The sequence below is a fragment of the Carcharodon carcharias genome, chromosome 15, assembly GCF_017639515.1.
Source record: "Carcharodon carcharias isolate sCarCar2 chromosome 15, sCarCar2.pri, whole genome shotgun sequence".
Classification (NCBI taxonomy): domain Eukaryota; kingdom Metazoa; phylum Chordata; class Chondrichthyes; order Lamniformes; family Lamnidae; genus Carcharodon; species Carcharodon carcharias.
Genome location: NC_054481.1, coordinates 45832170 through 45858628, shown reverse-complemented (window position 1 = coordinate 45858628; position 26459 = coordinate 45832170). Strand labels below are relative to the sequence as shown.

At 45.0% G+C, this 26459-nt stretch overlaps 1 protein-coding gene across 3 annotated transcripts in view; it reads right to left on the bottom strand.

Moving 5' to 3' along the window:
* Positions 1-15205, bottom strand: part of LOC121288280 (cytochrome P450 3A30-like) — a 40936-nt gene extending 25731 nt beyond the window's left edge. Inside the window, exons 1-4 of one of the 3 annotated variants that reach the window (XM_041206797.1) lie at positions 14943-15205; positions 7614-7707; positions 4048-4100; positions 1679-1778 (exon numbers count right to left, since the gene is read on the bottom strand). In XM_041206797.1, coding sequence (XP_041062731.1) covers positions 1679-1778; positions 4048-4100; positions 7614-7707; positions 14943-15040 — 345 coding nt within the window. In that variant the 5' untranslated portion in view covers positions 15041-15205. Of the gene's footprint in view, positions 1-1678; positions 1779-4047; positions 4101-7613; positions 7708-14636; positions 14757-14942 lie in introns of those variants that run through there. The other 2 variants (XM_041206798.1, XM_041206799.1) reach the window with 2 other exon arrangements.
* Positions 15206-26459: the final 11254 nt, after the last annotated feature.

Sequence of the window (26459 nt, the reverse complement as noted above, 5' to 3'; positions counted from 1 at the left end):
TTCCAAGTCAGGATGGTGAGTGATTTGGAGAAGAACTTCTGGGTGGTGGTGTTCCCATTTATCTGCTGCCCTCTCCAGTGCAATTACATCCTTTCTGAAATGAGGTGATCAGAGCTGCACACAGTACTCCAGTTGTGGCCTAACTAATACTTTACATAGTTCCAACATTACCTTTTTGCTTTTATCCAACATTACCTCCCTGCCCTTATATTCTATGCCTTGCCTAATAAAGGAAATGATTCCATAGGCCTCTTAACCACCTTATCAACCTGCCCTGACACCTTCAGGGATTTATGGATATGCATTCCAAGGTCCTTCACTTCCTCTGCACCTCTCAGTGTCCTTCCATTTATTGTGTATCCCTTTGCCTTGTTTGACCTTCCCAAATGCATCACCTCACACTTCTCTGGGTTGAATTCTATTTGCCATTTTTCTGCCCAGCCAAACAAGTCCATTTCAGTTGTGAGGAGAGGTTGGATAAGGTAGGGCTGTTCCCTTTGGAACAGAGCAAATTAAGCAGTAGCAGTCTGGAGGTTTCAAGATGAAGAGTGGTTTTGATAGAATAAACATGAAAAGAAATTCCTCTAGAAAGTAGAACAACAACTAAACTTCATTGACTCAAAATTTTGCAATAAGTTTCAAAAAAAGGAAACAAGGAGAATTTTTCTCACTCAGAATAAGAGAATTGGACAAGTCCACGAGGGTGAAGAGCTTAACAGGGTCAAAGTCAAAAAGTAAGATAAAAACTGAAAATGCTGGATAAACTCAGCAGATTTGGCAGCATCTGTGGAGAGAGAAACAGAGTTAACGTTTTAAGTACGTATGACTCTTCTTCAAAGCACTGAAATTGTCATTAATTAAATTAGACATTTCAAACCCAAATGTTCCCACAATTCCCTACAACAGCAGGCTGTTAATTATAAGAGAGCATTTCACTCTGTTTTCCCTCCTGAAAAGAATATTGTAACCCAGAACCCCACAAGAATATCAGTGATCAGGGTTCTTCTCTCATAGGATACTGTACCTTTTAGTTACTGTTAATAAATCTCTTCTATATAAAATAAATCATCGGGGTGTGGAAATCCTGTCAGAATTTAAGACAATTACACGCTCCACACTCCAAGGTGAGGGGAGCATGTTCGAGGCAACAAGTTTGATAAAGCAGGGGTGAGATACAACTTCTATTCTATCTCAACATGGGTCAGGCCAAACCTCCAAAGATCAAATTTGGACTGGCAACCACTGGGAGTTTGAGTGAGCCTAGAAGGATAGGAGACTAACCAAAGCATCAACATGTTAAGCAGATTTTTGATCTACAAAGGAGTCAAGGGTTATGGGGAACAGACAGGAAAGTGGAGCGATGGCCACAATCAGATCAGCCATGATCCTATTGAATGATAGAAGAGACTCAATGGGCCAATGGCCTATTTCTGCTCCTATTTCTTACGGACTTGTTTTCTTATGAGGCTCCCCTACCCCCACACATGCAGCTTCTGTTTGATAAGCCTGACACTTGCCCTGCACGTCATAAGATCAGAACACCAGATAGAGAAAACATGTGAATCAAGTTATATTTTAGCTGAACCACCAAAGCAAGTTTAAACAATCAGATATAGAAAACAAGGGCATTTTGTAGTCACAAGAAAAGGAATAGCCCTCAGTGCAGGTCAATACTTACCCGCCTGTTGGTGAACAAAGTGTAAAACTCTTTTATGAAGATGACTTTAATCAGGTCAGGATCCATGAGGGAGAGAACGGGCTGACGCCCATCATAAGTGCTAAAGGAAAAGACAGAAGTGTTAGAAAGTGAATCTGGGTCACAGATAAAGTGTGGTGTTCGGCCTGCGGGAGTGGCCTGGGCAAACCCCACTAAACTAGACTTACTGCAACCATTTTGGGTGCTCCTGACAACCAGGTCTCTATAGCTATAATGATATCACAGGAACATTTATAGACATTTCCTTACTGTACCATTAGCCAATGTCTCAAATTGCAGTAGAACAATCCAAACAGTTAGAAACATAGGAACTCAGAGCAGGAGTAGGCCATTCGGCCCTTCGAGCCTGCTCCACCATTCATTATGATCGTGGCTGATCATCCAGCTTAATAGCCTGCTCCTGCTTTCTCCCCATTCCCTTTGATCCCTTTCGCACCCAAGAGATATATCTAGCTCCTTCTTGAAAGAATACAATATTTTGGTCTCAACAACTTTCTGTGGTAGCGAATTCCACAGGCTCATCACTCTCTGGGTGAAGAAATTTCTCCTCAAATCAGTCCTAAATGGTCTACCCCGTATCCTCAGACTGTGACCCCTGTTTCTGGACTTCCCCACCATCGGGAACATCCCTCCTGCATCTACCCTGTCTAATACTGTTAGAATTTTATATGTTTCTAAGAGATCCCCTCTCATTCTTCTGAACTGCAGCGAATATAATCCTAATCAACTCAATCTCTCCTCAAATGTCAGTCCCACCATCCCAGGAATCAGTCAGGTAAACCTTCGCTGCACTCCCTCTATAGTACATCCTTCCTCAGATAAGAAGATCAAAACTGCACACAATATTCCAGGTGTGGTTTCACCAAGGCCCTGTACAATTGCAGCAAGACATCCCTGTCCCTGTATTCGAATCCTCTAGCTATGAAGGCCTACATACCATTTGCCTTCTTGACCGCCTGCTGCACACCACAACCTGATCAATAGGAAGCATTCTTACCTCACTTCAACATTACAACTGCAGCACAAGTGTAGCCCGAATCAGGAGTTCGTGCCCACCTGACACCAGAATGAAGATGAGTGAGTTCACTCTGCTTCAGTTCAGATCCTCACAACCAATTTGTAATGCACAACTTATATTTAAGCTAAAAGGGCAATGGTTGAACTTACAGAGGGTGAATTCCCATTGGTCTGCACTGCTGGTGTGCCGGAAAAGATTGTAAGAATGTGAATTGCCAGAGCCCCAGATCCAGTGTGAAATTGCAGGGAGAGGGTATTAGCATAGTTGCAGCAGGCCCCTAGAAATTAATTACTGAACATATTTCAAATCACCAGCTTTCAGCTCCCCAGCAAGCCTGATTGACAGGCTGCCTGATAAGTCTACAGTAGTAGGCCATAGCCAAGGACCGGAAAGCAGGTAGGGAAAAAAGGAAAGAGCATAGGTGGGATGGTGTTTAATGAGGTGGCCAGGAGAGCATTGGGATAGCTCAGGACTAGATAACCCAGCCAAAAACATACATGTAAGATCAATGGAGGCAGGCAGCCTTCATAAAAGCTGTCACCAGATGACCCACTCCTCCTACAAGAGAATTTGTTGAACCCCACCCCATCCCACTCAAAGCCCATCCTGGGCCAAAGGCAAAGAGGAATTAAAGCTCCCAGCCTAACCAAAATCACCTCCAGGATCAGTTATCTTTGTGAAACTATTGGAATGTTTCCTGGGGCCTCCTCCAAACTCTTGCTGGTTTTCAATGGATGGAATTCCTGGGGTAGACCAGGAAGTTCTCCCAGACACATTCCCTTGGTGTAGGGAGCATGGACAGATGATTCAGCCAAACCTCCAAGCCACTGCCAGAATGCATCGATTCCCAGCAGATTGAGGCTTCATCCCATTATTCCAGTTAATTGAATGGAGAAGCACTCCACCTGTGTCTAAGCCCAAACAGGGTGAATTTCAGGCTCAGTGTGAATGCACCATTGGAGACAATTTCTCAGTTTGAATGTCTGCAAAAGAACCAAAATGTATTAAAGTTGAATACCCCTCACCGAAAACTGCAGAACTCAATAGAAATGTGGCATCCTTTTGAGTGCAATGATAAAAAGTGAAGGTAATCAAGTCCACAGTGTTCCTCAATGTAAAGATACCATCCTTAGAAATGTAATAATTGCATCAGTATCAAGACTGCTGGGAATGATCTGTGTCTTTAAACTATGTTTATCATCTGTACAGCACATCTTGAACTACATTTTACATTACAGGAGTAAAATGCATTTTTGAAGTGATTAAAAATGAACACCTTCATATCCATTCCTGGCTGATTAAATGCACTCACCCCCACATCTTTCCATACTTCTGGTAGCATTCTGTATCGAACCCAAACATACCCTGGCCAAGAAGAAAACATCAACAGCAAAAGCATTCACATAATACAGAAAGGTAGAACAATAATTACTTAATCTGTGTGTGAGAACACCAGAAAGGAAATTATATTAGATTGTGTCATTTAGGAGACATAAACACTAAACCTGTTTTATTGTTTAACTTAAAAAGGCTGATTCCCCTCCCACCCCCAGAATAATTATTTCAAGGGACCACATCTTTCACGTATGCATTCGTGTGACCTCAAAAGAACCAATCACAACAGAGGCACTATCAAAGATGAAAATGGGTCATTTGGGGTAACTGGTCCAGGCCAGTGTTTAACCTTCACATGAGCCTCCTCCTATACTATCAGCATATCTTTCTGTTCCTTTATCCTTCATGTGTTTATCTAACTACCCCTTAACTGCATCTGTGCTATTTGCCTCAGCCACTCTGTGGTAGCAAATCCCCCATGCTAGAGAAAGGCAGATGCTGTTAAATGTACAGTTCTTTTCTCCAGAAGGAGACGGAAGCAAATCTTACCAGTGGAGAACAGAGGGACACAATAAACCTACAACTGCTCCCACTTCTACCCAAGTTACCCTCTCCATCCCACTTAAGGCATGCATAAGGTCACAGGTATGTACCTTGCCCATCCTTCACAGAGCCCAGCCTGCCCAGCTAGCAGGTGAGATGAGGTCTTTCTCATGAAATACAAACCCAAGGCCCTGTCCTGCCATCACACGTACACATAAAGATCCCACAGCACTATTTCAAAGAGAAGGGGAGTTCTCCCTGGTATCCTGGCTAATATTTATCCCTCAACTAACATCACTAAAACAGATTATCTGGTCATTTTCATGTTACTGATAACTACGTGCAAATTGGCTCTTGCATTTTCCACATTACAGTGATTATACTTTTAACTTCATTTGCTGTAAAACGATGTTCTGAGGTTGTGGAAGGTGCTATATGAATGCAATATATTTCTTTAACATCATTCGTCACCATAATCAGACAGAAAAAATGGACACTGAGCTGCAGAAGGACACATTAAGATGAAAAGGTAGTCAGGAGGATCTTAAAAGATGGAGAAACAAAGAGGTTTAAGGAGGGATTCCAGAGTATAGCGCCTATGTGGCTAACAGCGCTGCTGCCAATGGCAAGGTAGAAAAAGTCAGGGATGAACATAAGACCAAGACTCAAGGAACACAAAAGCTCTCTGAGGTTTGAGACAGGTTACAAAAATAGGGAAGGTTAAGAGCAAGGGGGGTTTTGAACGTGAGAATGAATTTTAAAAAGTGAGATGTTGAGGAGCTGGCAGCCACTGGAGGTTGAGAAGCACAGGGGCGATTGGAATCACAGACTTAGTATGAATTGGGACACAAGTAGTAGAGTTTTGAATGAGCTTCAATTTACGGATTGTGGAATTTGGGAGGCCGGCCAGGGGATAATTGGAATAGACAAGTCTGGAGATGCCAAAGGCATGGACGAGGGTTTCAACAGCAGATGGGATGAGGCAGTGGCAGACATGAGCTAAACCTTCTATCCCTTCCCCTCACCCTGGTCTTATTGAGTCATTCATTAACTGTGGCTAACAGAATATTGCCTGACTGTATCTCAGTTGCCTGCTGGAGGCATTGTTCTCTCCACTCCCTCCTGCAGAGAAAGCATCCAACCTGCAGGGCAGCCGAGTAGGGGAACCCTCCCGAAATAAACAAACAAAAAACCCAGTTATGAAAATCTTAACACTCAAGTGAGCACAAGGCTTAAATCAGTTGAGATTTGTGCAATTCCACTCTTTTGTGATGCCACAAAAACCACAGAACACCAAACACATCAACCACAACCACCTACATGCCTTCTTATAGGTTTCACTTGGTCGCACTCTCATCTCTGAGTTACAAGGTTCAAGGTCCAAGTCCCTTTCCAGGGCTTAAGCAGGAAAATCAAGGTTGACACTCCTGGTACAGTATTGAGAGAGTGTTGCACTTTTGGAAATGCCGACTTTCTGATAGGGGCCCTTCAGATCCTCCTGGCCCCCTGCGTATTCATGTCATTCTGCCCACCTCCATATCTGTCATTCTGGAATCCTGCTGTTTACTTTGGCATCACTTAAATTGCAGTGATACTCTTTAATACAGCTTTATTTTAAGAGGGACAGCCTGACTTTAAAAAGAGCAAGCTGACTGTGCCACACGCTTTCTGAACAACATTGCTCAGTCTTCTGCTGAGTGCAGAGGCTACTGGCAATGGTAAGAAGATAGCAACACAGGTTCCGCTCAGCCAGATTCTGCGTCAGATCGGGGTGGGCACACCAAATTTGCATGCTGCCCACCTCAAGCTGAACTGGTATGGCAGGTTACAAATCACGACAAAACACAGAGACCACAAATTTCTCACCTATTAGGGTCCCACTTGAAACATCCATTGCCATTAATTAGTGTATTTCCCCTTTTAACTATGGTACAGTGAACAGTTATGATATTACAAATTTTTAGTAAATTGTTTTAAAGGTTACATTTTTAAAAAAACCTTGGACTGAGTTTTCAGACACTTTCCAAAATGGCTCCAAGCTACCAGATAGAATTGTGGATTTCAGACTGGGTCTCCTCTTCAGAGAGGACAAAAGGTGATCTTTAATTTAACTATGGTTCTTTGTGGTTTTTGTCTTCTTTGTTTGGTTATTTTTGTTCTTGCAGAAGTTTGTAAATTTGAAAGCCAGGCCCAGGATGAGGGCTTTAGAAGGAAAAATAAATATATTTTTTAAAGCTGGGAAAACTTATACATAAATTTAAAAAGTAGCGGTAACTCTGATAGTGAGCCAAGTTTTGTTGCCAACTCCTCTCTCCCTTGTCCCAAGAGATTTCCTTCTGCCAACTCCCACTCCCCTCTTTCCCACGTTTTCCTGCTTTCTCACAGACATAGCCAGAGCCGCTTTTCATGCAGCGGATTTGCCATCATACTGGCCTCTCTCTCTCTCTCCTGTCTTTCCCATGCTGCTGCTTCAGCTCCTCCAGTCACAAGTTCCCTCCCTCCTATCCTTGCTATTCCTCCAATCACAGATTTTGTCCCTGGAGGAGTAAGAAGATTGGGAGAGGGAACTGTGATGAGAGGAACTGAAGCAGCCTACATGGGAGAGAGAGAGAGAGAGAGAGTCTGTGACCAGAGGTAGTGCTCCTCAAAGACCCCATCTCTCCCATGCTCGCTGTTCTCCCAATCCTCCCTGAACTGTTTTCCTGCTTTCACAAAGATGCCTGCAATTGTTCACCATGAAGGGGCATAATGCAAGGAAATATTGTAAGGGACAACCTCGCTTGAATTTTTCACAGGCAACTGTGTGGTTTTGAGAGCTAATTCACCTGCTCCCCCTGTGTATTTTGAACCCTGGTCTCCTCTTACCCAAATATAAGTAGGAACTTCAGAGATATCTCTCTCAGTTAAAGGAAGATACAGAGTTATAGCAGAATGGTTTCCTAACAGGCAAAGTTCTAACTGGAGTTATTGACATGGTGCAGAAAGGGAAAACAAACAAACCTTTCTGTAATGATGAAATGTTCCAATGAATGGCAGTGGCCTTGGGCCTGGAATTCCTAGACGTTTAAACAACCCGTAAGGTAAAACACTGTACCTGCAAATGGAATTGAAGTGGTTACAATCCTTATAAACAACAAAACATGAATTAGTTCCTATGAATTAAATCAAATATACACATCTATATGTTAGTTCCTCAAAATAATCTTTTATTCAAACACCAATTTTCTCTATAACAGATATCATCACTCAAAAATGCAAATAATATTGAACATTTTAAAACAAGGTTTAGCATTTAATGACTTCAGGACATGGTTGCAGATTGTTTGCTGAAGCAGTGACTAAACCATTCTTACTGCTTCCATCATCCTTTCAACCAATGTATCCCAGGTCATAGCAACTCACTGTTTAAAAAAAACATTCTTATGTTGCCTCCACTTCTTTGCCATTTACCGTTGTTAAGAAATGGGAACTTACCTTGGGCAGGGCGGAGGCCGAGGACTCCAATTCTCAGCAGGCCAAGAGTTCAGAGCGTGCATGGAGCACAACAGGGTGACAGGCTGTGCATGCTCCATTCTAGTTTTGTTTTGTTTTAGTTAAAGGACTATGATGTCATCATGTATGGCACGAAAACAATGATCATGGGAACCGGTTTTGGTGCTATAACAAGGGGAGTCCCGGGACTGAGAAAGGGAACCCAGGGGGAGGTCCAAGTCAGAGCAACTTTTAGAGGGTTGCTGAGAAATCCATGGGATCTGTCTTGGTCGTATTTGCCTTTCATTTTGTAGTGTGGTGTGTTGCACAACAGCTCACTTGTTATTTCATCATTATCGCATGTTAATTCCGAATGTTGGAATATGAGATAGATATTGTACATTGTATTACTTTCCTGACATTTTCTAGTAAAGTTTTTTTTGGTTTGTTTAAAACCATGGAATGTCTTTATTCTCTTAGTAAGTACCTGGAGATTTAACATTTTGTCTACTTTGAACGGGAAGCTACTGGTGCCTAACCAGATCGTACCATACCAAAATTTGAGGATTTGGTCCAGAATTAAGATAAATTACAGACTCATCCATGATTTTGAAACCATATACAAATACAAGTGCCGGGGCTTGGAGGTTAATGTTGATAACACGTTCATGGTGAATTTTACAACACTTATTGAAAAGCAGTTTTGCCAATTGCTATGAATTGTCCGGAGAGGGAAGATTTATCCTGAGTGATTTGCAACAATTAAGCCAGGTTAGGTTGATTGCATTAGCAGAAGAGTTGAAATTAGACTTAAAAGCAGGGGCTGAGGAAGCAGACATAGTTGAGGTGATAGGACTGCATTTGAAATTAAGAGGAAGGAAAAGTTAATCTAGATAGCAATTCAGTCGAGTTGGTAGAATTCAGTTACAGGTGAAGCAGCTTGAACTTGAAAAAGAATAAATGCAAAAGTGGAAAGAGAAAGAAATGCAAAGGATTGAGCAAAGGAGAGAAGTCAGCAAGGGAGAAAAGAGATAAGGAAAGAGACAGGGATATTCATGGAGAGAGAGAAAGAAATCAAACAGTATGAACAAAGGTATGGCTAATGAAAAGCTTAGGCTATGGAGTGTAAGAGAGACTAGTAATTTGGATGATGAGTCGAGTCCCACTCTGAGCTTTGACAAAATGAAGAAACTTCACATGGTGCCTAAATTCACTGAGGACGGAGTTGAGATATTTTATCTCATTTGAAATGGTGGCTAAAATGCTAAAGTGGCCAAAGGACACATGGGGCTCATTTTGCAGTGTTTTGGTTGGGAAAGCTATGGATGTGTATTCTAACCTTTTGGCAGAACGATCCTCAGGTGATGAGACAGTTAAAACCGCAGTACTTAATGCTTATGAGTTAGTCCCTCAAACATATCAGTCAAAATTTCAGACTTTAAGGAAAAGACTGAATGAAACATGTAGAATTTGCTAGGGAAAAATAAATGTTGACAGGTGGTTTTGATTGACGAGGTTAGAACAAACTTGAGAATGCAAGAGAGCCAATCATACTGGATGAATTTTGAAACAGCATCCCAATAGATATCAGGTCACACCTGGATCATCACAAGGTTCCTCATGCAAAGGAAGCAGTGGTTCTGGCAGATGGGTATGATACATCACATAGGCCACTCGGGGGCATTTGTAGATCTCCATTTGAGAACCCACAGGGAGCTTGGGGGGAAAAAACAGAGGCCAGAATTTTTCCATCGGCAAGTTGGGGACGAGGCCCGCTCGCCGACACGAAAATGATGCAGGATGATGTCGGGGGTTCCCCCCGATGTCATCCCGCCTCATTTAAATATTCAGGAAGGCAGGCGGACAGCGAAATCAGCTGTCAGCCCGCCGACCTGTCAATAGCCAATTAAAGCCATTGACAGGATAATTAAGCCAATTAAAGGTCCAACCCGTCCAACCTTAAGGCTGATGGGCAGGCCAGGAGTCCCAACAGGCTTCTGAAAAAAACATGAAACCTCATCCACTGGCGAGATGAGGTTTCATGTCAGTTTTTAAAAAGTTTCAGTCATATTTATTTACATGTCCCATCTCGTGTGACATTTTCATAGAGGGGGTCATGTTAATAATTTTTTTATTATTCTATTTTTGATGTTACAAACACTGAGTGATATCCCTGAGACAGCACTTAGTCTCAGGGAGATGTGCGCTCTTTCATGCACATGCACAACAGAGCGCACTCTGACAGTTGGGGAATCCCTCCCCCACCCCCTGCACAGGAAGCGCATAGTGCTTCCCGTCAGGTAGCACACTGGGCGGGCCTTAATGGTCTTCCCACTCAAAATGGCGGCGGGGCCCGTTTTGGAGGCAGCGATTGGCTGCCCGCCCGCCACCAAGCCGGTGGGGCCCAGAAACTGTTCCAGTTAATGAAAATGATGGAATAGAGGATGAGTTATGCAAAGAAACCAGTATTGCCATTATACAGGGCATATAAAAGCAAATTGTTGGAAGTAGAACAGTAAACCAGTGGCAGTAATAGGGATGCTTCAGAGAAGGATATGGGTATTAAAACAGTGGCACTGGTGCAAGTGACAGGAATTTCCACAGAGAAAGCTACAATCTTTCGGGTGTACTCCAATTTAAAGAGGATCTGACTTGGAAAAAGCCACCAAATTGTCAGACAATCAGAAGTGCACCAATAAAATCTATCCGTTTTGCGTAGCAATATTAAACTGTGGTACACCTCATAAAGCAACAAATCGCAAGGAGGCTCCAGGGCAAGGAAAGCATTACCCAAGCAAAATACATGATGGTAGCACCTTCCAAACCCATGACCACTGTCATCTAGAAGGACAAGGGCAGCAGATAGGTGGGAACACCACCACTTGGAAGTTCCCTTCCAAGTTACTCACCATCCTGACTTGAAAATATATCGCCGTTCCTTCAGTGTCACTGGGTCAAAATCCTGGAACTCCCTCTCTAACAGCACTATGGCTGTACCTACACCACATGGACTGCAGCAGTTCAAGAAGGCAGCTCACCACCACCTTCTCAGGGGCACCTAGGGATGGGAATAAATGCTGGCCCAGACAGTGAAGCCCACACCCCATGGCTGAATAAAAAAAAAGTTTAGTGCCATAACGAGAAGGCTGCCAAGACAGAGAAAGAGAGAACCCAGAGAGGGAGATCGCTGAGGAAGGAGCCACCAGGAGGAGACCACCAGTAGGAACCATTTGGTGGAGGAGCAAAGGAAGAGGCTCTAGGCAACAAAGTGCTGCTGAAGGCAGGCTCCAGGTAGTGAGAGCACGGGAGAAGTCCTGGGGAGCTGATAAAGCAGCAGAAGGTCGGCAGCCCCATGCTACGAACCACAGAGGCAAAGGTAACTCTTTTGAGCAGTGGTGTTCCACTCAGCAAAGAGTTAGACTTGTGCCTGAGTCAGTGCTGGAGTGCAGCCTTGGGAGACCAGTTGATCATAGTCTCAGGAGAAAAGATTAAACCATCATGTGAGCAGTTGCTGAGGCTGTCTGGGACACAGCCATTGTTGGAGAGATTTCAGAGATTAGATCTTCAAAAGTGAGGACTGGAAATCCCTCATGATAAAGGCAGTTTTAACGAGGTTATGTAACTCACAGTGGACACTGATGTCTGGATGGGGTTCAGACAAATCTGTGGGATTTGTCATGGTCTCATTTGCTACTCATTTTGCAAACACACCACAATTATCTTGTTAGTTCACAAATATCTCATGTTAATTCTGAATGTTAGAATAAGGTAACTATAGCAAGAGCAGTGGGCCTAATATTGAGATTGAGGAAACATCATCGTCCTTCCTGCCTGAAATGGAAGTGTTCAACAATATTCTCTGCTTTATGTCCTTTAGACAATTTTGTATACATGCAACTACTGCACCTTTAAATCAAATGGACTTCAATTTTATCTGGTATTTTGTCAAAGTTTCTCTAAATTGCCATTTATATACAGAATCTTGGACCTATAAACCAGTCCTTGGCTGCTCCACTTCTGACTCACTGTATAGAGGAAGATCTGGGCAACATTCAGGCTTGGGCTGACAAGTGGCAATTAATGAATCAGTAAGTAATATTCAAACCACAACTCTCAGGTAATGAACATCATCAACAAGAGAATCTTTCCAACACCCTCTGACATTCCACTGCATCTACTCGCTGTCAACTTCTTGGGGTTGGGGGGGGGAGGAGCTTTCTGGTTGGTCACCATTGACCAGAAACTTCACTGGACCAGTCACATAAATACTCTGGCTATAACAGCAGGTCAGAGGCAGGGGCTTCTGCACTGAATAATTCATCTGATTCCCAAAGCCTCTCCACAATGCCAAGTTGAATGCAGCTCCAAAAGCACTCCAGAAGCTCGACACAACCAAGGACAAAGCAACCCTCTTGATTGGCATCCCGTCCACCATGTTAAACCTTCTCTCCCTGCACAGCTGGTGCACAGTGGCAGCAGTGTGTACCGTAGACAAGATGCACAGCAGCAACTCGCCAAGGTTCCTTCAACAGCAACATCCAAACCCAACTGCTCTACCACCTGGAAGAACATGGGCAGCAGCCCCCACCTGCAAACTCCCTTCCAAGTCACTAATTATCCTGACTTGGAAATATATCGCCATTCCTTCATCAGCACTGGGTCAATACCTAACAGCACTGTGGGTGCACCTACACCATACAGACTGCAGTAGTTTAAGAAGGTGGTTCACCACTACCTCTGGTAACGAGCAATAAATGCAGACCTTGCCAGCAATGCCCACAGCCCATGAAGAAACAAAACTGGAAGTCCTGCTGTAAGAGGCCCAGAGAAGGAGGGATGTCCTTATGAAGTCCTCAAGAGGATTTTCAGAATTATGTTGATAAGGTTGTTGGTGAAGCCTTAACAAAGGGTCTCAGAAAGTCTCCCAGTGTTTTTCAAAAGTCCTCTTCAAACCTTTTACAGCAAGTGAACAGCAAAAGGTGATATATCTTTAAGCAGCACTCAAAAAATCCTCTGCCACGACTTATTTACTCCTAATAGCTGCTTATTATTGATGTTGAGCCAGGCATTATCCAACAAAATGACATGCATCCTCTTCAGTGAGCTCCAGCAAGCAAGGAGCACTCAACTCCTTTAACAAGTCACCGGGCAGCTATTCCTACCACAAGCTTCAATACCTTTGCCAAGACGACATCTCGTGCTAAATGTGATCTAAGTCAAAACCTCATATTGCACCCCACACCCCCACACACAAAAACTGTTAGATTTTCTATATTAGGTCACATTTATTAAGGCCAGAATATCATTTTATGCAAGATTTCACATCTACATAAAGAAACCATGGAGTGGGAAATGGCCATTCAGTCTTATGGATAGCATTCTCTCCAATGCACCATTTATCATTCCACTGAACATTGCATAAGTTCATTTCATACCAGCATTATGTAGATTTGAACACAGGTAAGAGAACAGCCTTTACAAACAGCATCTTGTATCACAAATCCCTGCAGAATAGAATCGATTCCTATTGTGAAGGTCCCTGTTGCTACACAAGTGGAAAATGTATCCCTGTTACACAGAGCAGAGTTGAGATTTCAACATTATTCAATCACTGCAGCATAGTGTGAAATAGCAATAAACCAGGATTTCATTGAGCTGCCCTGAGGCTCAAACCTGTTCTGAAGTGGAATCTTGGAAAAGTAGCAAATGCTTCCATTATAATAAATCTAGAAAATGCTGGAAAAACTCAGCAGGTCTGGCAGCATCTGTGGAAAGAGAAAATGAGTTAACATTTCGAGTGCGTATAACTCTGAAGCGGACTCGAAATGTTAAAAACAAACATAAAAACAAAAAAACTGCGGATGCTGGAAATCCAAAACAAAAACAGAATTACCTGGAAAAACTCAGCAGGTCTGATGATCTGCTTCTATCACTGCTTGTTAGTCCCTACAACCACACCACACCCCTCCACCTCTCTCTCTCCGCCACCCCCCCCCCCCCCCCCCCCCCCCTTAAACCAGCTTATATTTCAACTCTTTCTTGGACTCGAACTCAAGTTCTGTCGAAGGGTCATGAGGACTCGAAACGTCAACTCTTTTCTTCTCCGCCGAAGCTGCCAGACCTGCTGAGTTTTTCAAGGTAATTCCGTTTTTGTTCTCGAAATGTTAACTCAGTTTCTCTCTCCACAGACGCTGCCATCTGAGTTTTTCCAACATCTTCTACTGTTCCCATTTCAGATTTCCAGCATCCGCTGTATTTTGCTTTTATCTAAGAGCCTCCAATTCCTGCTAAGATTAAAATTCTATGAACATCAATATTTTCCTCCCCCCAAAATAATTTCTCATTCCAGTTTCCATCCAAAAAAAATAAAGAGGGAGAAACTCGATTTACGGGCGCTGCAGATTTACATTGTCACTCACTGGAACTGAAGACCCTCCCTGGGTATCAATGTAAATCTGCAGCGCCGGTAGAACGAGTTTCTCCCCCAAAATCCCATTCCCAAAAAATCCCACAGGGATCACCTTCTATGCCACATCTCCATCCTGGGATTACCTGCACTAACTCAGTCTCCCCTGCCCCAAAAGGCTGATTTGTTGTGATCCGCAGGCAGGGGGCAGGAGGAGAGGGAAATGGCCAGGAATCAGCACCGATTCTCCAGCACCGTCCGCTGCTCAGCTCCCAGCTCCGCTCTGTGGGATTTGCAGGGGACCGAGACTGAGGAGCCCCAACGCTTAAAAACAAACAGAAACTGGTGACAAATGCTGTAAACTTTCCTCATCTAAACAGTGAATTCAGTTAAACTTTGTGAGCATTTTCTCCCATTGTTAGAACCAAAAAGAAATCAAATCAGACACTTACCAACCCAGCAGGAACAGGAAAGTGAGGAGAAGGATCCAGGTCTGGTCGGACAGGGCGCCCCGGATCACCCCCAGATTCTCTGGGAAAAGGACAGCCATTCCGAGAGAAAGCAGGGATCGTCCACTGGGAACCTGGCCTGGGCACTTGGTTTATTTATAGCGAGCGTCAGTCACAATAAGGCAAGAGGCGGGGTTAAAAATATAAAAACAAAAAACTGCGGATGCTGGAAATCCAAAACAAAAAATAAAAAATAAAAAAAAACCTGGAAAAACTCAGCGGGTCTAGCAGCATCGGCAGAGAAGAGCACAGTTGACGTTTCCAGTCTTCATGACCCTTCAATAGAACGGGGGTGTTTACTTCATTACATAAACCCATGAAAGGTAATGAGTGACGCCATCTGGGATTTGCTAACTGAGATATTGAAACATTGAATGTGGACATGGTGTCTCTTTGAATCTAGGTGTTTGTACCCAAATGTCAAGGTTTTTTTTTAAAGTTTCCTTTTTGAAATGCACAATCAGTAAAACTCAAATCATACAAAATTAAAGAAATATTTTATAAAAACTAACATTCCCAGTGTTGCCCAAACCCTCCATGATGTCCACCGGTCACAGAAGACCTCAACCATGGCTCAGGCTAGGGCAAGACCCATAGAAAAGAGGCAGGCAGCCAGAGTGCCCACTCCTCACGGGGGATAAATGATCGTAACCCGTCTCTGAGTCTCCTGTGGTCCGTTCATCAAAGCCACCACCTCAAGCCCCTTCAAATACTGGATAAGGGGCTATCGACTGATTCAGGGATTTGTCCTCAGGATGTTGCCGCCACCTCACTCTTTGGCTGGGTCTCAGCTAAAGCAATTTATTTCATCTGGGAATGAGCTCATTTCCAGGCCAATAATTCCTTTGGAAGCATAGTCACTGTTGTAATGTAGGAAAATGCAGCAGCCAATTTGCACAGCAAGATTCCACAAACAGCAGGGAGTTCCAGGATTTCCAAATTTCCAGGATATCTAAATGCTGAGAGATTACATGCAGATTGACAATATCAAAGGTGGAGGAATGCAAAAGCTCACAAAAGGGGCAGTACTGAGGCTAAAAATTTGTTAAGGCCCCTTTTTGGGCACCGGCATCACAAATCATGACCTCCATGCTCATTCTCATTAAAGTAAGCAGCACATCGAATTTGTGCTGCATTGAATTACTTCAGCATACAAGTGTGCCCCAGGCTGTGACTTGTTGCATGCTGAACAGGGGGTTCAACAGTGTGCATGATTAACATGTGTTCCAACTCCCACTTGTCAAGTTTTTATAATGATATAAAAAGCACCACAAGGGATTGTGGAAACACATCATGGGTTCACTTATTGAGACTAGGCACATCGGACATAATGGTTACAAAGCTTGAAGAATCAGAAGCAGAGCTGTCTATTTGTGTGCTCTGCTCAAAGCAAAAGCGAAACTAAAACTGGATGTTATGACACACTTCCTTCCTTGGGATGTCATGCTGCAATCCATGGATGGCATATTACAACACCATTAAGCTCTTAAAGGTAGTCACCCCCACTTAAAGAGAAGCAGCTTTGAGTGAAATGAGGCTGTTGCTGACTCTCAGTGCTGCAGTTGGAGAGAGGGGAAAAGAAGCACCAGATCAGGACTCTGCAGCTCAAAGATGAGGTGCTGGAGGCCTTAGTTGGGGAGGGTAACAGGAGCAGGGATGCCACCTTTCCATAAGGGGGCCAGAAGACCTTCAAGGAGCACCCTCTAAAAGAACTGGGAGCAGTTGGCATGGCATTTCCAACATTCCATTATTGGAAGAAGTTCAATGACCTTATGTGGGTGGTCAAGGTAAGTGAGTGCATCTTCGCATGACATCTTCCAAGAACCAAACCGCCAATCTCTCTCATTGCTTACTGTGCCACATGCCTATCACTCATCCATCAATGCTTCCAGGCACTCAGGACTCATGCCTAGCAATCATATGCTTCACCTCACCCTCAAATATGCTCCAATGATATTAGTCTCACACCCACCTCTTGTTGCCTCCACATTACTCCAGGTATTCAGCTATGGCAGGCACAACAGCCAAACACAGTGTAAGATGATAACACAATCACTGACATTCTCCATTCTCTCTTGCAGGACAAGGTTGCCCACAATAGAAGGGAGCAAAAGCAAACCAGTGGGGACAGGCATGCCTTTGTCTCCCGCTGACACAGATACAATGGGCCAAATGCTCTCCTTTTGTGTATAACCATTCGATGATTCTACGTTGTTGTACATCATGAACCAGTGTCAACAGAGCCCGTAGCCCTTGGCTCCACCAAAAGCATTCAGGATGACTGTATGTTACTGCTTTATACTCATTCTCAAATCTCACCTCACCCTCATCCTGCTATCTGACAGAATTTTCAAGCTACAGTTGGTGTGACCATGGATCTCTTCCTTTACACCCACATCCCCTCCCTCACTCTAACCCTTCTGTCTGATTGTATGCTTTTAGATACCCAAGACCTGCCATGTATCTAGCCATAGCAGCCCCATGAGGAAGAAATAGAGGACAAGGTCACAAACAAGTTCTCCTACAGGGAAATCAGATGACAATATTGATGGGATAGCATGCAGCAGAACGCTGATGATCATTCACATCGAGGTGCTTCGTGCATTAGCAGACCTGCCAGACAGCCTCCAGTCACTGTCAAGGAGCATGGAGGGGTCCAGCTCCAACTTGGCACAATGCATTGTGCAGAGCTTTGAGTGCAACCTTTCCACCATGAGAGTGGTAGCCAACTCCATGACGGTGTATGAGCAGAATGAGAAGTCATTTTGCGTGAGCCTCTCTCTTTGACTGGATAGATGAAAATGGAATGAGGTGAGTGCAGCTGGATGATGGAGGCATTGAAGGAGGATGATGTGGTCAATTATGCCGAAGGCTCCGGAGAAGTCAAGAAGAATGAACGGTGATGTCCTCTCAGTACCTGAGAAGAGGAAACCCTTAATAATATTAGGTAACATGGGGAAAGTAAGGGAAGCTGGGTGTTTAATGGGAGTAGGGTCAAAGGTGCAGGAGGTGGGTTTCATGGTCAAGAGGAACTTGAAGCAAGCATGAGGGGAAATAGGAGAGAAATAAGAAAGATGAAAGTTCAGGTCTAGCACTGGAGATGTCCTTGCTGGAGGTTTGACTCACTGGAGTGGAGAAGGGAAAGGAGTAGCAGAGGCAGCTGAACTACATTACATGTACATTTTTAATATTAGAGGTATCAATAAATGTAACTGGTGATATCTACATCAAATACCAGTATAGAATCAATTTTATTGTTTTATGACATAGTACTTTAATCCTATAAAAGTGTTTTATGTTGAAATCTCTAGTAGTTCATAAGTGAATTGTGAGTTATGTTATTTTGACAAATGCAGCAGCCATTCTGTGCCTTAACATCTCATAAACAAGCATGAAATTAATAACCATTTTATCCATTATTCTTTTAACAATATATGAACCATGAAGAGATAGGTGGAGTGATTTAGACATTTTTAAAAACTATTGTGCAAGATTGTGTGGTGAGTAAGCAAACTTCAACTCACATGACTGCATCATAATTATTATTTGGTTCTGATTACACAACTATACAGGATGTAGAAAATTTAGAGCCTTTCATAGATTTCTTACTCAATCAGTTTCATAACATTATAAAGTACAATTAAGGTAAAACCATCTAGCTCACCATTCCATGGGCACTTCCCTCTCTCCTTTTCGTAGTATGGTAGCATTGTGTTAATGTTACTGGACTAGTAAACCAGAGGCCTGGAACAGTAACATAGGCCAGAATTTTCCGGCTGAGGTATGGTTGGCGGAGCCCGCATGTCAGCGCTTAAAATGTTGCATGCCGACATCAGCGCGCGGCATCACAATGTTGCGGGAGGCGGGCGCGCTCAACAGCGGGACCTTCGCCCACCATTAATTGAAGGACTCGTTAAGGCCCTTAACTTGCCAATTGTCCAGGAGGGGCCTGTGCGAACTTCGGGTCAGCACACAGGCCCAACGGGCAGGCGGGTAGGAGATTTTTTAATAAAACTCATGCAATGTGGACTCAGAGGGGTTGTTCATGTTTTACACGAAGTTTTAATTGCTAAAAGTGTTTAAAAGTTGCCTTTGTGATTGTTAGCAGTTCTCATCAATTTCCAAGAGCTTCTTGTGTACTTCGAAATCAGTCTGCAGAAGTAATTTTTCTCGGGCCTGCAGCTTTCCGGAGGCCTTCATTTAGCCTGGGGATATGGGTTCTGGCCTCTCCACTGAAGGCAGCTCCTCTGAGGAGGAAGGGAGGGATAGAATAAGGAGGAGGCCAGGACAGGACAATCAGCCTCCAGGGGAGCCACCTTTGGGAGGACAGGCACAGGCACAAGGGGTGCAGGGCCAAGAGGTGGTGCAAGGGGCCGCAGAAGGTGCCACTATCCTGCTACCAGGATATACAGGCGGTGAAGCAGCTTCCTCAGTACGACTGAGGTGCAGGGCCGAAGGAGGTTCCGACTCTCAAGGGAGACAGTCAACTATATCTGTCAGATGATTGGCCCTAAGATCTCCCTTAACTGAATGGGTGGACACCCCATGCCAGCGGCTCTGAAGGTTACAGTTGCCCTCCACTTCTATGCCCCTGGCTCCTTCCAGGGCTCAGTGGGTGATCTTTGTGGTATCTCCCAATCAGCTGTCCACACTTGTGTCAAGCAGGTTACAGACGCTCTGTTCAGACGGATATCCACCTTCATCCACTTCCACTGTGACCAGGCAAGTCAGGCACAGTGAGCCAGAGGCTTTGCGGCCATTGCTGGCTTCCAATGTCCAGGGCGCTATAGACTGCACACATGTGGCCATCAAGGTGCCAGGTGAGCCAGTGCCTTCGTCAACAGGAAGGGCTTCCACTCCATGAACGTGCAGATAGTGTGTGATCACAGGAAGCTGATTCTACAAGTCTGTGCAAGGTACCCAGGCAGCTCTCTCAGTGCCTACATCCTCAGACACTCCCAGGTGCCGGGGGTCTTCAGTGCTCCGGCTCAGCTGGATGGTTGGCTGCTGGGTGACAAGGGCTATCCCCTCAGAAGGTGGCTCATGACGCCTCTCCGCCATCCAAGAACAGAAGCTGAGCAACAGTACAATTGGAGCCAGGCCACCAGGCTGTGGTGGCAAGAGCCATCGGTCTTCTCAAGATGCACTTCTGTTGCCTGGACCGCTCAGGGGGTGCACTCCAGTAACCCCACCCCCCAGATTGCGTCTCTCCGATTGTGGTAGTCTGCTGCACCCTGCACAATCTTGTGCTGGAAAAGGGGGGATGCAGTTGATGATGAAGACCTTGACGCCGTGGATGAGGCGGCACATGATGAATCAGCATTGCCTCAGAGGATGAGGAAGCACAGGGTGATGATGAGGGGCAGAACGATGACCTGCATTTACACCAAGCAGGCAGGGACACCCGCGACAATTTAATCCAAAGAACCTTCAGCTAGCTCCACACACATGGATCAGCAGGAACAGCATTGCCTGGCACTTCCACACGTGGCACTTAGGTGCCACATCTTCCACCTGTTCAGCTGCAAATAAGGGCTTAGTACAGAAACATCAATGTCCACTCAAACACTCATGATAAATATGTGAAAAAGAAAAATGCACCACAAACAAAAGACCCTCAGCCATGGTTACAAAGGTGGACTTTATTTTGTCCAAAAGAAAAGCACTTTTTTGCGATCACAAAAATATGGGTCCCTATTCTAAGGCCAACACAAAATCACCAGTGACATACCCTTGGAGTACCTAAGGTGCCTTATACTCACGTTTTCGGGTGCTACGTCTAGGTGCCGCCACATCGCTTGGAGTGGCGTGTGAGACAGCCTGCTGATTCTGCTGTCTTATTGGCCTCGATGACCTTGGCGGGTGTCCTCTGGCCCGTGGAGCCTGTGATGGCCCTGCCCGGGAGGGAGTGGCCAGTTCCTGAACCGGCACCTCCCCAGTTGTCGCAGCCTCAACGGAAGAAACGTTGACTAGCAGAGGGGTGGAGGAGCTGCTGCCCTCATCCGGAACGCCCTGAAAGGAGCTCGCAGCGATGACAGGCTGCTGCTACGCCGACGTGAGATCCCTTTCGACCTCCCTGCTCACCGCAGATGCATGGACGCCGAGTACCGACGCTTGGTATCCACAACATCTCCCATATTGGGAATGACCACCGTAGCCAGTTCCACCGTGAGGGCTTGCAGGTCATGAGTGTATCCCAATCATAAAATGTTCCATTCGATTGAAGCCCCTCTCTATGAGAGTTGCCAATCTTTCATTGGAGGAAGCCTGAACCTCTGCCCTGAGGGCCAAACCTTCACGTGCACTCTGCCTGGACTCCTCCATCTCAGAGAGCAACTGAAGCATTCTCTTATGCAACTCTGCCAGAGGCAAACACACTTCCTGCCACCTGTCCTGCAGCTACTGCATTGGGGACAACTCCAGAGGTACGCCATCAGTGCCAGACTCAGTATGTGCTTCGTCCCCTGCAGCCCTCTGGCTGCTGGCGCCAATGGCACTCTCTGTCCCTACCATCTCCTCCAGCGATTGTGATGTGCCCTCTCCACTGTGACCTGGGACACTAGCCGACGGTAAAGTCCCCACTGAGGTGTGTGTTTCTGCGCTGGTGCCCGGCTGGCTGAAATGATGTGCTGCAAGTTACACATGTTGGTCCTCAGGTGTGGAGGGGGGCTGCGGGGTCGACGTGCAGGTTGCTCTGGTGGTGATGCTGAAATTAACAAGGACAGTGCATCAATTAGCGTACATTCAGTTCAACCTTGCATCCCTTTCCCACCCCCCCCCAGCCTCATAAGTTGCTCACCCTTCAAGACCCTAAGGAGAAGAACACTGGTGAGGTGGAAAAGAGTCAAGATGAGTCCCAACCATTAAACGTACATGCAGACAGGCTGGTCAGATGGCCTCAGGAATGCCACATGGCATGTTATGAACCATAGGAGTGGGGAGAGTGCAGAGGTACCTGACCTGGATGCATCGTGGCCTGGATAGTTGCAGGGCTGAGGAAACATCGCAAACAGTAGCGACATTTGCCATCAATCACAGAAGATTGAGAGGTCATATTATTGGCCTTCATTCCATAAGAAGGGGCATAGACTGGGTGGGCAGAAGGCAACATTTCGCCTTGACACAGGGATGAGTAACGTGGTAGCGTTCATCTAAGTTGAGTGTCATGAGGTTCACAGCTGAGGTGCTGAGGACCTTTTGGACAAAGTAATGTGGGCGTACTGGCTGAAAAGGTGCTGGAGGACCCCTCAGATGAAATAAGTCTTTGGCTGTGCAGCAGTGATCCAATGGCATGTTAGACCATGGTGATAGTGGTCACAAATGGGATAAGGTGACTTTGGAAGGTGGTGGAGACGCGATTCCTCAAGGAGACGAGGGTCCCTTCTGTATGACACACACGTCGGAATGTCTCAGTCTGTGAATGAGCATTGTTTCAGCATTAACGATTGCAGCAACCATCAGTGGTTTGAATAGTGGGCAGACGGAGTGGATGGGACTGTGGACCTCAAATACCTGGCCGCTGGACCCCAGCCCCGCCGCCCCCGGCTGCCCTGGCCTCCTGACTGCTGCCCAGCTCCATGGCCTGCTCTTCAAACGGTGTGAGGCGCTGCAGGAGGGCCCGCCCACCTCCAGTCCTCTGGCACTCCCGGGCATTGTGACTTTTTGCCTGCAAAACAGAGAAGAGGATTTATTGGGGCTGATCATTCATGTAGTCTGCACGCACACACTGCACCCCAACCATTGTGGCCCATCTGAGGCCTCCAGCAGCTCCTGTCCACACTACTGGTGATCAGTCCCCAGAAGATAGTATGGCTGGTCCCAACCCCTTCCCCCAATGTCCACCTTGGACACATTCGGTGTCCATCACTTTGAATAGCACACGGGTCTTAGCGCCCGTGGCAAGAAGGCGCAATTAGGTGCGGCGCTGATGCCAGCAGATGGCACTTGCCCAAAATACCTTGAGGCACCCCTTGCACCAACTCATTACCATCAATATGACATGTGTCGGAGTTCTGAGTATATGTCGTGCGGCCTCCCCTGCAGGTTGCCCCCAGACAACTAAAATGCCACAAAACCAACATATGCTGCGGGGAGAACCCTTCTTCTCCTCAACCACTAAGACTGATATAGGTATGGTCAGTACCCATTTGCCAACCCAGCATGCGACAGATGCCCCATGCAGTAATGACAGCAAGACATGGTGGGGGGGCTCAAAGGCTAAGGCTGCCTTCTGGGTCAAATGGCCAAGAAAAACATGGTACTCACCTGTCCAGAGCGCAGCACATCATTGAATCTTTTCCTGCACTGGGTGCCAGTGCACCGCACAGCATCATGGGCGCTTACAGGGTCACCCATCTCCTCCCACGCCTGACTGGTGACATGGGGGGCCCTCCTCCTCCCATCCTCAGGATACAGAAGGTGCCGATGGATAGCCACCTCTTGCAGGAGGACAGCAAGGCATGCATCTGAAAATCGGGGGGCACAGTGGCCCCCCGCTGGCCTCTCCTGCAGCGTGCCCCCCTTCTCCTGCTCAAGCTGCTGTCCACTCGGACCTCCCTCCCTTTCTCCACGAGTGGTCATGGTGCACTGCCTCAAGCAGGCTGCCTGGCCACTCTTTATACAGGCTGCAGGCTCCCCATTGGAACCGGCAGTCTGAGGCTGCCTGGCCCCGCGACTATTTTCCCATTCTCCATGGGAGTCGCTTACCCACTGGGCGGGCCTCAATTGCCCACCCGTGGAAAATGGCGGTGCAGCCCGTTTCTCCAGCGGCATCGGCCACCTGCCAAGTCGGTTGGGCGGCAAACAGAAAATTCTGGCCATAGTGTGTGAGTTCAGTTAATAACCATGGCAGTTTGTGAATTTGAATTCAGTTAATTAATGGAACTTTTTAATGGAATAAAAAGCTAGTAGTGGTAGAGGTGAGCATGAAGCTATTGAGACGTTAAGTGGAGGCACTGTCTGCCCTCTCAGGTGGATGTAAAAGAACCTATGACACTATTTCAAAGAAAAGCAGGGGAGCTATTCCCAGTGTTCTGGCCCAATAGCCATCCTTCAATCACCTAGACAGCAATGCCCACAACCCATGAATGAATTTTTAAAAAAACTCATCACAAGCAATGTTTCATCACCATCTTCTACATAGTCCTTCTGTTAAATATCTAAATCACCCCACCATTTACAGTTAAAAGAAAGATGGATAACCTTTCATTGTTGGTTTTGGGATGTTGAGTGAGGGGGCAGTCTTCACAATGGTAGGTCAGCATTTATTGCCCATCCCTAATTCCCCTTGTTCAGAGGGCATTTAAGAGTCAGCCACATTGCTGTGGGTCTGGAGTCACTTGTAGGCCAGACCAGGTAAGGACGGCAGATTTCCTTCCCTAAAGGACATTAGTGAATCAGATGGATTTTTACAACAATCGACAATGGTCATTATTAGACTTTTATTTCCAGATTTTTATTGAATTCAAATTCCACCATGGCGGGACTCGAACCCGGGTGCTCAGAACATTACCCTGGGTCTCTGGATTATTCGTCTAGCAACAATACCACTACATTGCATCATAAATATCAGGTGATGCTCATTGCATGTATATTCAGTAAGTAGAAATCTGTAAACCCTATTCAATCTGATTTCACAAACATTACCACCTAGTATCAACAAGTACAGTGAAGGGAGAATCATCTAGCACAGGTACATCTTCCACATCTTTTGTTGCAGTATTGTGTAAGATAGCATGGTGATTATGTTACTGAATTGTTCCTGTACAGCTACAACACTGACAGAGAAGAGTCAGGAGGTACTAGTGAAACTGCTTTGAAAGCACATAGTTGAGACAAATGGAGGAACGAACAGCAGCCATGCAGGGTGTGTTAAATCACTGCTGCAAATTGACATGTGGAGTCGGCCAGCAACTACCCTGGCAGGAGCTCTCCATTTATAAGACACAGAATTAAAAATAATTGACACCATGATGTCTACTTTTGTTTGTTTGCTCTCCTGTGCAACACCTTGTGATGTTTTACTATTAAAAAGCTGTTACAGAAATGTAAGTTGTTGGTGTTGTTATCACCTATACCACTGAATTCCCAATTGCTGTTGAGGAGCAATGGGAGAGTCATTTAAGCCACTTTCAGATAGTTGACATGGAATTCAGAGCTGGTTGGAAGCCTGGCATCAGGCTACTGTGTCAGTGTCCCACAGAAACCACTTTTTAAAGTTCACCTGCCACCACTCCGACAACCGCCCTGCCCCCGACCCCTGACCCCTGACCCTCAAATGCTCACTGGTAATATTTCTCTTCAAAAGATTGCATTGCGTAATTGTTTTTTGTCTCTCTTCTACTAAATAATTATTGAGAGCTATTTTTAAAGAATAGCATAGTATTCTTCTCCCCCACCCCTCTTCTGCTATTCCAACAAGTGCCAATGTTTAAAATTAACAAGAATTACCATTGCTGACCTTCAGAAACATATTCAGGAGACCTGCTCCAGCTGCATGCTTTCAATCACACAAAATAGTTAGATTGATAGCTTTGTCCCTCACAGCAACACTTAAATTTGACAGATATTTATTAATAATTTAATAGTCTATTCATATTAAGATGTTAGAATATTGAAGTGTATAATAAATCATTGTGGTCACATCTCCATTGAAACTGCTGACAGTACCAGAGTTAGCCTTTAGTTCTATTTCCATATTAACCTTGACAGCCATCATTGACAGTCTCCTTATTATGCCTGACTTAGACTTTCATTTGCTTTAAACCAAGATGGTTAGCATATTAAGAATGATAAACTAGCAACTTTTATAGAATTTCAAATATGGGTAAGTATCTACAAATTAAATACTTCTGCTGCAGCATTTATTATTTATATTGAAAGATATTCCTTAATTTAGGGAACCAAGATTTGTTTAATACCTCTGTCTGTTCTTAATATTGGAATTGATGGGGACTATTTCCTTGAGGGAATATTCTTTCTATTCTCCTGGTATTACTTGGCTTAGAAGTTACTATTGTTTCAGAAGTTCAATGTAATTTGGTATAATTAACATTAACATGCACTTTTTACTTCATAATTTTCTAAGCATGCTGCTTGTTATTAAAAGTGAAACAGAGTAAAAAGGGCTAAAATAAGATTCAATTGGCTCTGTCAATGATTTAAGATCTGGGAGTGTTTAGCTGTGGTCAACCTCAAAGTTTCTTTTACCATCATTGACCCTCAACACAACAATTATATCCAGTTTTATGAGCAGAGATCAGGTTAACTAATACACACCTTTGGATTCACATTGACTTTCAGAGTGACGCTTAGATGCTGGCATCTTTTTAAAGTTATTCTTTTGTGGGATTTGGGGCATCACTGGCACAGCCAGCATTTGTTTCCCATTCCAACTGCCCTTGAACCAAGTGGCTTGCCACACTATTTCAGAGAGCCATTAAGAGTCAATCACATTGCTGT